This window comes from Procambarus clarkii, chromosome 31 (assembly GCF_040958095.1).
Source record: "Procambarus clarkii isolate CNS0578487 chromosome 31, FALCON_Pclarkii_2.0, whole genome shotgun sequence".
Taxonomy (NCBI): Eukaryota; Metazoa; Arthropoda; class Malacostraca; order Decapoda; family Cambaridae; genus Procambarus; species Procambarus clarkii.
The window spans coordinates 15,334,621-15,349,680 of NC_091180.1; the positions used below are offsets into that span (position 1 = coordinate 15,334,621).

Here is a 15,060-nt window from a genome sequence, read left to right on the forward strand (position 1 = left end):
GTCATGCAGTTCGCGAGGCCTAAATATTGCTGACTTAAAATACTTGTGTAAAGATTTTTTTGCACTTTGCTAAATTTACCCTGAGTATTTATACCCAACAGGTGAGCTCAACCATCCATGTGGACCCACGGCGTGTCCACCAGGTGCTTCCTGTGGTTGCTGCATCTAACCCAGTTGCATCACAAGATCCCAGACGAATAGGTGAAATGACTAGAGATCCTCGATTAAACATTGAAGGCAATCGTGATCCTAGAGTTGTTTTGGAGAATTCACGCGATCCCAGACTCAGTGCTGAAAATTCACGCGATCCACGACTCAATTCTGCCCTTTCCATGAACAGTGCAAAAATTCCGAAGTCAATTGAGCCACAGGTTACGTCCTCTCGTGACCCTCGAGTTGCCCACAGTGAGCAGGCAAAGGAAAAAGAGAAAGAAAAAGAAAAAGAGAAGGAGAAAGAGAAGGAAAAACTTAAAGAACAAAGAAAGAGAAAGAAGGAATCTCCATCAAAACACAAAAAAGAAAAGGAATTAAAGCCGATAAAGTCAGAGACTCGGTCGACACGGTCAATTCATCGCGCGAAAGACAAGGAGAAAAAGGAGAAGGAATCTCCAGTTTCGTCGTCGTCATCTCCTAAACCAGACATAAATCAAATAAAGAAACCAGTAGAGGCATCTGCTCCAGATGTTTCTGACAACTCTACTACTTTCAAGAGCACCAGAAGGAACAAGCAGCGCACATACAAGCCTCGAGTGGAGAGTCCTGAAGATGGGAAGCAATCGTCACCTCGAAGAAAACGCCCTCATGAAGATGCTCTCTCTGACTCAGATGACAGTGACCATTATCAGGCTAATAGACCTAGCCCTGCATTGTACAATAAAACTGGTGAGTATAGGGGTAGGTTGGATTGGGAAGATGTGAACGGGAATGTGCACACCAGGCTCGCATTTGTCAGCCAAGATTGTTCACTTCAGGAGGAGGACTTCTATATCCTCAGCCGGAAGCTTTTTATACATGTAAACTTTGGATTTCGAGATTTTTATAATGTATTTTTATATTTATATTTTATATATATATTATTCGCAAGATTTAAAAATATATATAGTTTTACTTGTGCAAATATGTTTAAAAGGTTAAATGTTCTATATTATAAATCATATTTGTTTGTAAACATAGCTTATTGAAATAAATCCCATCCCTTATAGATTCGTTTTATAAACAGGGTTACTGGATTTCTTTTATGTACAGTATTACATTTAATTTCCATCACTTTTCAGATCAGACATAAGTAATTTATTGGGGGAGTTATAATATGAACATAAAACTATTGTGGGTGTCATGTGATCTTGGAGACATTTTTTTTATATTTTTTGCCATTTGTGAAAACTAAAAAGTATATTAGAAAGAGTTAGAAATCTTGTACATTGGTGCAGCGACCTGGATCTTCATGCAAATGGGGTGCTGCAGTTTTTTCCTTCTTTCCCGCTGGTGTTACATTATTACAATGTTTATATGAACCCGTGAAGTGGCAGAGTGCCTGAAGATTGGACAGATACACTGATTGTCCCCAGATACGAATTCAAAGGAAATCAGAGTGAATACAAGCTCCAAAGAAATAATACTTTGTATTAGTTTGAAAGGTATATGGTAGGGTAACGATTGTCGACATAAAAAATCTATTTGGTGCTCGGGATATCAGAGACAAGGATGATTAAATGAAAGTTTGTTCAGTATAGTAGAAAATAGAAATCGGTAGAAAATATCTTGGACGATGATGGTACGTTTTCTATTTATGGGTCTGGAGAAGGTATGGAGCTTAAAGTCTGTTGCATGTGAAGATGACTTGTGTGTAATGGTAAATTTCTTTTTAAGAAATTTACCATTACATTTACTGGTAAATTTCTTTTTTTTTTCTTTGTTTTTTTTTGTGGATATTAGTTGGAATTTGTGAAGCAGCTGAACTTGTTATGAGTACAGGGTAATTGTGGATCAGAAGGAAAGTTATTGCTGTTGATATGTGTGGATACTGGTTGCATGCTAGTTGAACAGGAACTGTACACTTCTGCAATTATAATTTGAGAGGTTGGTCAGATAATACACAGGACCAGGAGTTACCGGAATATTAGGTCTATAGCAAGGTTACCTACCGAAGATCTGTAAATTAAACTCAAATTGGAAAAACACTCCCCCAAAAGATTACATGATCATTCCAATCATCACTAATGACCTTGGTTCCTCTTAGCAAAAGTGGCTGATAAAATTTAGTTGATCAATAGTACTAAAGTTCGAAAGTCAGTTAATGTATCTGGTGCATTTAAATCCTGTGCATGAAAAATTTGAAGATTCATTGAGAGAGAGATGGGTAAATTTTAATATATATATAAAATTAATTATAATAATTATATTAATATTATAATTATAAACTGAATTATATTATAAATTTATATAATAATTATAAAATTAATTTATATAATTTTAATTTATATAATAAAATTATAATGAGTGTCAGCAGACACTGTCTGAAAGGAGGATTAAGGCAGGAATTTCCTCAAATACTTTTGTATTTAATAATACATCTTCAGAAGGATGGATTTACAGTTCAGTGGGTGTGGATATATAGGCAGGAGATAGGTGAAATACAATGTCTTTAATGGGATATTAATAAGATATTTGTGAGATAAATGTGTGTTGAATCTACTCAAATTGCCCTTTAACTGATTAATCAAAAATGGATCCAAGTTATACAAACCACTGCTAATGTTCAAATTACATTATTTTGTAATCTGTATTAAAGCAGATTCAATAATGTTAATATGGAAAATGCTTTACTTCAAATGTTATTGAAGAAGCCATCTCCCAATCATTTTGGTGAGAACTTTCTGACAAATGATCAAACAAGGCATTAGACAATTGGCCATGTCCTACAGAGTAATTATGTTGCGAAATTCAAAATTTCAAATCTTCGGACGGATGCTCAACATAGAACCTATTACAGTCTTTACAATTTATTTTGTAAAATACAATTACCACTATGGGGACCGTTTCTTATAGTTTTCCAACAGTATTTTCATAACTAAACAATACATATATATATGTCTAAAAGTTTCAAGGCCTTGACAATATTTTTGAACTCTGAAAAATCTGATAAACATAGCTTTTCTTGGGCAAATTTTCTCACTGCATATATTATTAATTTATATGCACAATGTGCATTACTCCAGCAAACTTCCAAAAAACTCAGTGGGTAACAAAGCTTGAGACAAATGAATTCTTATTCTTCATCCAAGAATTCTGGACTAACAACCCGAAGATCTCTTAAATACATAGAGGAAAAAAATGATTGTTTCACATTATTTCCCAGGGCATAGATACATTGAACATAAGATAAATTATTCGTAGGCTTTCTGTAAACACTAAACTTAGTGAAAAATCATCCCTATGAATAAGTATATCTAAAAATGACAAATATTTATCAATTTGTCTCATCAACCAGAACTTTAGTAAACAAAGAACAAATGTTAAACTGATTAACTTGACATCAGTTAATCAGATTGATCGGACTATACAATTTGTTAACTAATTCAATAGAATTGGTCAAATGAGAAGATGCAATAGTTCCTAATAATGGGGACAGGATTTTGGCGAGCCATTTAGAATGCTTGTAAGAAATGGATTCTGCAGAACTGATGATAAACCTCATGGGATAGTTAGTCTTATGAGTCTTGACAAGGCCATACAGATATGGCAATGAAGGAAATGTGATAGTAAATTGATTAAGAAGACCTTTACGGTTTCTTAAAAACTTCCCCAAGCTGCCACTGAAGGACTTGGATGTCATAGAGAATTTTTCCAATTTTAGTGTATGTAGAAGAATCTTGGATTTCCCTGAAAGGTTCAGATGATGTTTACAGGAGTTAAAAGCTGACCCCTCCATTCATACAACTAAGGCTGACAAATCCAGCACTCTTGTTATTTTAAACAAGGAGGAATACATTTCCAAAATGAATGATCTCCAAGATTCTTCTACATGCACCAATCTCGGGAAAAATCCTCTTGATGACATCATCCAGTCCTTCATAGCAGCTTGAAGTTTTTAAGAAACCATAAAGATCTTCTTGATCAATTTACTACCTCATTTCCTTCATTGCCATCTCCCTATGGCCTTGTCAAGACTCATAAGCCTGATGATGAGGCCTATCATCAGTTCTGTGGGATCCATTTCTTACAAGCTTTCTAAATGCCTCGCCAAAATCTTGTTAGGACATATTTCATCTTCTCATTTGACCAATTTTTTTGGATTACTTAACAAATAGAATAATGTTCCAATCAATCCTGATTGATTTATTCAGTTGTAATTTTAATTATTTAAAATAATCAGTTTTATATCTGAAATTATCTGAAATATAAAATTATCAGTTAATCAGTTTTGACGTTTCTTTGTTTACCAAGGTTCCTGTTGATGATATTCTTGATTACCTTGCTTATGAATTAGTCAACCACGTATTACCTCTGCCAGCTGATGTTATTGTCAATCTCATTAAGCTGTGTTTAAAGGAATGTAAGTTTGCTTTTAAGAATGAGTATTATTTGCAGACTTTTGGGGTGGCAGTGGGGAATCCTTTATCGCCATTGCTTTCAAACTTGTACATGGAATTTTTTGAAAAGAAATTTGTTTAAAAAATTACCCCTGGAATTATTCCATGGTTTAGATATGTTGATGATATTTTGTGTATATGGCACACATACTACAAATTTACATTTGTAGTATATGTGTAAATATGCATAAATACTAGAAATGTAAATTCAGACGAATTTGTAGCTAAACTTAGTGATCAAGTCACCTCTATATTAATTGACTATAGAGACTGAAATTGATAAATGTTTGCCATTTTTATATATAATTATAAGGAAGATTTTTGCACTAAAGTTTAGTGATGGTGCGGTAAACAAGGGAGTGAACCAGAGTCAGAGGTTGTGGAAGCCACCTCCATACACAGTTTTAATGAGCAATACAATGTTGAGTGGAATAAATGCACCAGGTACTTATTAATAGGTAGGGTCCTAGGGCTATGTCACTCAGTATGTTTATGTAAGTGAATGCATGCATTAAATATCATTTATACCTGGAGAGAGTTCTGGGAGTTCTTCTATTCCCCAAGCCTGGCCCCTCTAACAAGGGGCTTGACTTGTGAGTACTTCGTCCAACAGGCTGTTGCTTGGAGTGGCGTGCAGAACCACATATCCACCATAGCCCGGTTGGTCTGGCACTTTTTGAAGAAAACTGTCTTTTTCTGTTGAAGGTGTCCATGTTGGTTCCAGCCGTATTTCTTGTACTCACTGGGAGTATGTTGAACAACTGTGGACCTCTGATGTTCATACAGAGTTCTCTGATTGTGCCTAAGGCACCTCTGCTCTTCACTGGTTCAATTCTGCATTTTCTTCCTTGTCGCTCACTCCAGTATGTCGTAAAATATTTTGGTAAATAAGACGGAAGAAACTGGAATAACTGGGTAGGTACTATATGGGATATGGAAGTACAGTACTCCAGAAGCAGGAAATTAGAACTTAGTTGAAAATGGGGAAAATAACAAGTGGTGTCTCTCAAAGCTGAATTATTGCTCTGCGGTACTTTGTGTAAATGACATACATAATGTTATTCCAAGGATGGATCAATTTGTCCTGCATATCGGTCCCTGACCATGTGTACTGATTAATGATTTGGTTGACCAGAATGTTAAATTCTAATGCACACTGTCTGACAAAAGAATCACTGCTTGGTTGATCAGGTTCTCTTTGTTAAGCTCCTCTTAAACAGGCATGCACCTGGTAGTAATGCCTCTTATACTTAAGGTAAGAGTGTTGAAAACCTTTGGGCCTTTGTTTACAGAGTTGCTGTTTAACCATATCATGGGTGACAATGAGAACCAGAACAGAATGGGAGAAATGAGACAAGTAAGGTACTTCATTATAGAGGAGGTAGTTCAAATTGGCAAGAGATGAAATTTGGAGTGAATGTTAGGCCATCATTAGCACAGGAGATGCGTGTAAATAGCATATAAAAGTATGCTTGAAACTAGCATTACATACCCATGGCCTTTACACTAATAAATAGGTGCTACATTAAAGCAACATGCACAGCATATGTCAGACTGCTGCTACAATATGCAGTATTGGGGTAAAGTCCTTATTTTGTGAAGCACAAGAAAATGTAAGAGATGGTATTGACTGAAAGATTGGTTCCAGAAATGAAACTAAGCTATGAAGATTAAGGGAATCCTGAAAGAAAGGACCACGGAGATATGATTGCAAGATGCTAAACTGAACCTAAATGTAGACTGTAAGTGAAAACATGGTTCCAGGACATTATTAATTCTGATGCAAGAATGTACAAATATGCAGTGCAAGTCATAGACAAGTGGAATGCACTGGGAGAAGTGGTTTAAACTACAATCGGCAGTTCTAAGGAAAGATAAGTAAGCATTTGGAATTGAAATAAAAGTAGCAGATACTAGTAGTAAAGAGGCAAGGCTGCCTCTTGCCTGCCAGATTTTACTGTTAACATTTCTTCATCATTACTAACAAACCATCTTCCCACTATCATGGGGTGGGCTGCATCAGCCCTAGGAGAGAAGGGAATAACAGTGGATATTAAATTTAAAGAAAAATATAACTTAACCATTATCCTGGAGTATGCAGATCCAGCGTGGAGTCTATACCTGAGAAAATCCACTAAAGCAATGAGGTGGACGCAAACCTACGACCCTGACATTGCCAGTCACTTACTCTACTGCTAGACCACTGCTGACTTGTAAAAAGTCATACAACCGGATTTCTATTGAAATCAAACAAAAGGTGTTTCAGAAGTTGTGGCGTAAGGTTTGTGGCCACTCTGCCTTTCTGCCCGAGTGCTTGTGGGTCACACGTAAAGACTTAGACTGGCTTCAGTAGGGGCCTCCAAGACTTCCTGTGATTTCAGTAGAAATCCAGTTGTATGACTTAGAAGCCGGCCTAGTGGTAAAGTATGCAACTGACAATGCCGGGGTCCCTGAGCTATTAGGAAAGACTACTGGAATTGAACCTCATGTCACTGAGAGACTGAACAGTTAGGGAAGACATTATCACCTACACAATTCTCAAAGGAATTGACAGGGTAGATAAACCATTTTGCATGGGTGAAACACGCACAATGGGACACAGGTGGAAACTGGATCCAAATGAGCCACAGACATTAGAATTGTTTTTTTTCAGTGGCAGTAGTTAACAAATAGATTCCATTAGGAAGTGATGTGGTGGAGGCACTACTGTTTCAAATGTAGATATAATAGAGCCCAATAGGCTCAGGAACCAGTTGATTGATGATTGAGAGGTGGGACCAAAGAGCCGAAGCTCTACTCCCGCAAGCACAACCAGGCGAGTACAAGGATAAAAAAGTACCGTCCACACTCTACAGTCATGTACAATAACACCCTACTGTTTATAAGACTAGGTGTACTGTCCACCCCATTAATTGTCATGTACAATACAAATATCACATTTGTACTGAATGTACATTAAATTAATGAATTTACATTCATTCACTTAACAATCTTCCACCCCTATCTTCGCCCTTAAAATAACCTAACCATTGTTCACACGTGATTCCTCCCTTCCCCTTCTTCCCAAACCAAACAATTTTCCCAGTATTCTCTTCACCAGCCTCCCATTGTGAGGTCAGTCAACATGCACAAACCATATCTGAATGCTTGTCTCGATCTCTCATGCTTCTGACATGTCATTTGTATTACTCTAATTCGTAATTCTTTATTTTTCACATGCCATGTTAGGGTTGGCACTACAGTACCATTTTGCAGCTATTTGGCACGAATCTCTGTAACCAGAACTTCATTGCACCAATTAATTTCCTTATCTAATTTGAATGAAACTTTATTTGCATAAATTAGTCTATCAGTCATATCCATGGTATTTAAACTGGTCAACCACCTTCAGTACTTCACCTTTTATACAGTATTTGTATCAAACAAAAAATGCCAATTTTGCCACCATAACTTTCTAGACATACCTCTTCACTTTTCAACTAGTCTACAGAGATGCCATTCATTTTCTACTACAAGAACCACAAGATGCATACAAGAAATTTCACATACACCAATAAAGTGCATTTGGCCTCTCCTAGCTTTATATCTTAAATATTCTTACTCTGACCCCATCCATGTATATACTGAAATACCAAGGTGACATCACACAACTGTGGCATATGCCTGCATAAATATCAAGCCAGTCACCGATTTATTTTTAGCATGCACTCCTTCCAACACGAAAACTTTCCTCAACATCGGGCAGAGCCAAACACACACTACGTGCTTATCATTCAAAATGCTTTTTAATGTTTTTATTTGTTTATATAGGCTTTCATATGCCTTTTCTTTTATTCACTTTGGATCTTTAAAATCTTACTTTTTCTTGTTGACTTTTTTCACTTCCTACTTCCTGCAAATCACAGGTTCATGTGTCCACAGTATCTTGCTCCGACATACCTATTAACACACTTGTGCTCCGTCTACCAGACAGAGGTAAATAATGCAAACATCAACACTCGAGCCCAAATCGTGCAACTTTCTTGGTGAGAGCTCTTGTACTTCCCGTCCCTAAATATGCTGTTTAAAAAAAAATCAATACACCAATCTGTTATGTTTTATATATTATTTATTCATCTTTACCTTGGAAAATATCTTGACTGAAGGGAGGGGGTTGCTCTTAGTCATATTTGCTACAAGGAAAAATAGATTCATGAACCTCTTTCCCGACACCATTATTCGTGTGCTTGAGGTAGCTCAATTGTTTGTCATAAAGTTTATTCTATGTAACACACTTTATTATAAGGACTTGCATGATTTTGCAAATATATCATGTTAAATAATCATATGAATTCCTGAACCTTCAAACTGTTAATTGAAGTGGAGAATTTTTGTTTGGCCATGACATTTTGATCTCTCAGAAAGAGAGGGTTTACTCTGCAGAATGTGATATACTGTACAGCATTTAAATTTTCAGCCTAGAAAGCTAATATTTCCTGCGATCAAATTCACTGGACCAATACTTTTCATATTTTAAACAGGATGCATATTTATGGAAAAAAATTTAAGTGATAATAACTTGTGGTTCTAACTATGGTCTTTGAGTCTAGTGCCACCCCCCTCCCCCTCAAAACAACAACAAAAAATCTTACAAATGCCATTCAGAATATAATGTTTTAAGTATCATACTGGAAAGTTTCATTGGTATTTTGGAGAAATGCACTAGATATTTTAGGTTGTAGGTTGAGAGGTCAGATGTCTTGTGTTGCAGAAGCCAGTAAATAAAACTGTTAGTTTGGTGTGATACATGTTTGTGTGCAGTGTGAATGGTGTATTAGTTTTCTAACAGGAGCAAGAAAAGTATTCACTTTAACAATTTTTGGTGCACTCAGCCTATGTGCCTGTGACAGCAAGATGAGCATATTATATACAGTTTTCAGCTGTTTAACTCAAAAGAGAAGTAGCTGTTTAAACACGTTAAACCTTTGTATCTCATTGATAAGTCAAGGATAAACTGAAAGAGCGATTGGTATGGGCGGCACACACTAAACCCGAGAAGTTTGGAGAGTCAAATCTGCTCTTGCAGCATTACTCAAGGCTTGGAGAAAACATTGAATCTATTGAAGCATATTAGAATGAACTTCATATTCATATAGGTATTGGAAGAAAATATACCACTCTTCACAATTTCAGTGTTTCTGTTAGGATTTAAATAAATGTGGGCTTACTTTTCCACATTTAATTGGGCATAAATGCCAATATAAATGTCTAAGCACAATGGTGTATATATATATATTTTTTTTAAGCACGTGCTATCATTTAATAAAACTTACCGGTCACTTTGAATACTGATTTGGTTCCATCAGTAAACCAAAGTGTCAGATTTGTATCTAATGTGATTCTTTCCGTTTTCTGCGCTACAATAGTGTCGTGTCATTGGTAGTTTCTCCTTGTTGTTATGCTTGCTTTGTCTTATCAAATAGGATTAGTTTCTTGAGGTCGAGCATACTCAGGGGCACTAATGCTCTCATCATGACACCCAATATGCTATCATGGCACTTGAAGCATATTAGGAGGAGGGTTGAGATGCTCTAGTTTGTTATAGGAGGTATTTGAAGTGTCAAGAACTAGTGAAATTTAATCTTGCTTTAGCTGTGGAATAGTTATTTGTACTGAAATGTATCTTGAAATAGGAATGCTAACTATAGTAATCTGCCAAGGGCAAGAATATCCTTCACTTTGTTTCATGCATTAGAGGAATCTTGCTGTTATTTGTTTTCTGTAATTGTTATTCCAATTTCCAGGTATTTGACAGTGCAAATGAATGAATAACATTGTTACTGAATTAAGTGGCAGGGTGGTTTGAGTTTCGTACCAATGAATGCTTTCCAAGAAAATTTGATAAATTCAGTGCACCAAATATGTGCTTTGAAATGTGTAGTTTCATCAAGTATAATGCAGTAAGTGTCCTAAATACGTTAAAATAGATGTATCAGATGTGGCACAGTTAAGGTAAATTAAGCTTCAGAAATCTGAGTATGCATTGTGTAATATTAAGAAAATACAGTGAAAAAGACTTTGAAAATGCTGTGATATAGGAAATGGGGATAGATTATTTTAGGGGAATTTTTAGGAATTTTGAATTTTTTAGGAAAATTAAATTTTCCACCATTCCTTAGCACTTTCGCCCACCGATGACGAAGTATGCCGTCAAAATTTTACTTTTTAATAGCCTCCGATGACGAAGTATGGAGTAAGAAATTAAAAAAAAATTGGCTTGCTTTCGCCGCAGTTTTGGACATTATATGCATATATCCCTTGAAGGGAATTTCATTGCGAATCCATTGATACCAAAATGAAAGACCTAGGGCCAGAATTGAGGTAACAAAAGTTGAAAAGAGCAAACCCATTTTATTGCTCTTTATTAGCGCTCAGTGGGGTAATGCTCTGTCACTTTCTCTGTTGTGGATGGTACGCCAGGCTTTTGGACTTCACATGCATTTAATCGTGTAGGGAATTCTTCTGCAAACACAATGATACCAAGATAAAAGACCTAGGACGAGAATTGAGATGTCCAATGTGAAGAGTGTACACATTTTATTGCTTTTTAGCACTCCCGGGTAACTTGCTCTCGCTTTCTCGCCGTTCTTTTGGGCTTTATATGCACATACACCTGTAGGGAATTTCATTGCAAATTCATTGATACCAAAATGAAAGACCTAGGACCAGAATTGAGGTAACAAAGTTAAAGAGCAAACCCATTTTATTGCTCTTTATTAGCGCTCACTGGGGTAACGCACTGTCACTTTCTCTGTTTGCTATGGGTGGTAAGCCGTGCTTTTGGACTTTATATATGCATATACTCCTGTAGAGAATCTATTGCGAACACTGATATAAAAATGAAAGACCAAAGACGAGAATTGAGGTGACCAAAGTGAAAAGAGTGTACACATTTCATTGCTCTTTAGCGCTCTTGGGTAACTTTCTCTCACTTTCTCTGTTTGCTGCGGATGGTAAGCTGGGCTTTCGGACTTTATATGCATTTAATCGTGTAGAGAATTCTATTGCGAACGCATTGACATCAAATTGGAAAACCTAGGACGAGAATTAAGGAGAATTAAAGTTGAAAGAGTATACACTTCTCAGTATTACCTCGCGCTCCCGCTGAACGTCCAAAACCACTAGGGTAGGAGAAATGCACGCTCGCCCAAAGCGCTAAAGTGTTAAGAAGAAAGGTATTGATTAAAACAAAGAAATGCATGCAAACTAGTTTTGTCAATTTTCACTCAAATTTTCATTGCCCAAATTTGAATACAGAATATAGACATATCGTTTTACTGTTTGCTTGTAATCATCAGTGGCATCATCCGGCAGGCCTTGTACACTATTTTTGGAGGGTGGGGTAGAGTTATGGGTGTTGTCTGCAAAAGTAATATTAAATCATAACCTATGTTTTGGCCTTTGGAAATGTGGAATTTAGTGGCCGGGGCTGAATTTATCACTCGGGGCCAATACAAGAAGGGATGTATAATTGTACTAAAATGTGTGTTTAATATAATCAGAAGTGGGTAGATCAATGATTCTTACATGAATTTTACAAAGTTCATTTTCTACTTAATGGGTCAGATGCATTTTGAAAAAAAGTGAGGGGGCTGTAATTTTGTCCTGCATTCTCATTGGTTTGCTGGGCAGTAGGTATGGTGATAAATGGTAGTTCTCACTTGGTCTTTTAGATGATTGGATGCATTTAAAAAGTCAACATACGTGAACGCCATCAATTCTAAAAAGAAGATACAGCTCGGTATTATACTAGAAGGGTAAGAAGAGTGCCAGCTTCCTCCTGATGTCAACTGACATCAAATATAATGCTTTGAGAGAGAGAGAAATGTTGTCTGTCCCTTTACATGCCCACTTAGAGATTGTCAGCCCTAATGAGCATAATACTGTATATCGACAAAACATCTCCTCTTTTAAGGTACCTGGATTGTAGGTAAGGTACCTAACAATGCACTATAAGCAAAGGGTCTTTCAAAGATCTCATCATTTCTGCACAACCAGATCAGAGATTTCCTCACCAGCAACACTGAAGTACAGGAATCAATGGGTATAGCAACAATAAGATGTTAAACAATCCAAAGCAGTTGACATAAAGTACTCGTCTAGTTATCAAGAACCAGCTCGTACATCCTACCATCAATAAGACAGATCTGCCAGTTTACACCACACCTACTTTCCCAGCTGGCCACTGAGAATGTAGGGAAGAATACCCAGTCCCTTCAACTGGGTTAACACTTCACTTCATCCTACTGAAATATATATACTGCGTAATGTGGGTAAGAATTGGCCTAAATTTGTAATTTATGTAACTATAATAATTTTATTAATGCAAAGTAATACGTGCATAGTTATTAGAAAATAAGCAAAAATACTCTGGCAGTTGCCTATTTGACTAATTAATGTGGTTCTTTATTAAGTACAAATATACACTCTACCTTAAATATATTTTGTTAGTTTAGCATAAGTTTATCTAATAAGAATTATTTCCAATGATTAAATCTATTGTAATGTAAGCTTATGTATGGAGATGGAGAGGTGAAGGGAAAGCCCTCTGTGTAACATACCCCCCAACATTGTCACCATATAAGTTGAAATTTGTTTCCTTGTTGCACATTATGGATCTTTTAAACAGGTGCACATACCATGGGTTACCTTGAGGTTACCTTGAGGTGCTTCCGGGGCTTAGTGTCCCCGCGGCCCGGTCGTCGACCAGGCCTCCTGGTTGTTGGACTGATCAACCAGGCTATTGGGTGGTTATCATACTGGTTATCAACCAACCAGGGTGTCATTATATTGGAAATAACTGCATGATTTACTGCAGGCCGGACAAACAAGCTGCTGGATAAGTTTTGTTTAGCTCTTCTCTGATTCTCCAGCCATTTCGGGTGTACAGTTTGGCTTCCATTTGTTTAGACTCTCTTTAAGCTAAGAACTATGCATGTATTCTATTTTGTTCATATTTATGGTTGAAGGAGAAGACTAAAGGATGGGTATGAACATGCAGTTCAAATTTTCAGGAAGCTGACGGTGTAGGATTGAATCTATCTGATTTATGTGACAAAATATACTTTTGGGGGTTTGAACCAGTTGCTGATGAATTTTGACTATATCAGACAACACAATAATAATCAATTGTAGTGATCAGCGGCATAATTCCATTGTGTAATACACAACTCTACAATTCTCATTAAGTATTATACCAACAAAAAACAAACACTTTTTCACTTGTTGTAGGAGCGACGATTAAAAATGTAATACATAGTACGAAGAAAAAAGTGCGATGTTGTTAATATTGTGTTAAATTTATGGTTTTAGAACGTTTTGTTTTACTTATAAAATATATAGTGACAACCTGCTGGTTGATCTCTGAGGACATTGTATTTGAAATTTCCCAATTTAGTCTTGCCACTTGATTTATATGCACATTCATGATGCATTGACAGTATTTGGTGAAACTTTTTCACATTTCATTGGCAAGAAATGTCTGGTTGAGTTGAAGAGCAGAAGTATGAGAAGTGACTCAGGCCAGGTTGTCATTAGGGTGATCACTGGAGGAGCGGTAATAACAAACATCAGGTACACACCTGAGGCACACTTGGCATCAGCATTGCATTGCCAGGAACAGTAGTTCTTTAAATATTATGCACTGTTAATCTTGTTGTTTACACAGCTGTTAAGAGGAGATCAGAATGAAGGAAATTGGAGTAACTCCTGCTAATTGTTATGCCATCAAGAAATTGTTTGTAGCAGAGGTGAACAGAGGAAACAATAGGAAGCATAAGGTCTTATGCTGGGGTTAACAAAAGTTGTTAAACAACTTACTTGCTGTAAAGGTCATAAACATAGTAATTTGGGCTTTAAAAAGAGTTTTATTTGAAGAAATTGTGCTAATTACTTAGTCACAAAATTGAAAAAAAATTGAGAGGTGACCAAATGCCTTCATGGCAATTAAAAAAAATTGTGATGCATTTCCTCCCCCTTGAACTTGTGCCTCACTCACCCTGCTTGCCTGATCTAGACTTCACACTACTTTTTCCTTACTCTGTTAAAGAAACATGTGTGAATACCCATATGATGAAGTTAGTGATGAAAGTAGATGATGAATGCTAAGAGTTCCTGGCAGGACATGTCAGAGATTGATACAGAATGGATATAGCCAGGCTGCAAATTGGCATAAAAGGAGACTATGCTACTGCAGTTTTCTTTTAAAATTCCCGTTTATTAAACGAGAAGTTGCTTAGGCATGACTTTTAAGATATACAATATTTTGTAAATCTTTGTATTCTTTCAAACCAATTTGCCAGGAAAAAAAGTTGAAAGCATTTAGATTATTTATGAATTTGCAATATTGATTGTAGGGATTCAAGGGATTGTAATATTGATATTTTTCCATCTTTATTCGTAAAGCTATAAATAACCACATTCATAAAAC

At 36.4% G+C, this 15,060-nt stretch overlaps 1 protein-coding gene across 1 annotated transcript in view; it reads left to right on the forward strand.

The window, feature by feature from the left end:
• Positions 1-15,060, forward strand: part of LOC123758648 (pre-mRNA cleavage complex 2 protein Pcf11) — a 113,992-nt gene that overhangs the window by 59,421 nt on the left and 39,511 nt on the right. The window contains exon 7 of the mRNA XM_045743174.2: positions 102-882. Coding sequence (XP_045599130.2) covers positions 102-882 — 781 coding nt within the window. The remainder of the gene's footprint in view (positions 1-101; positions 883-15,060) is intronic.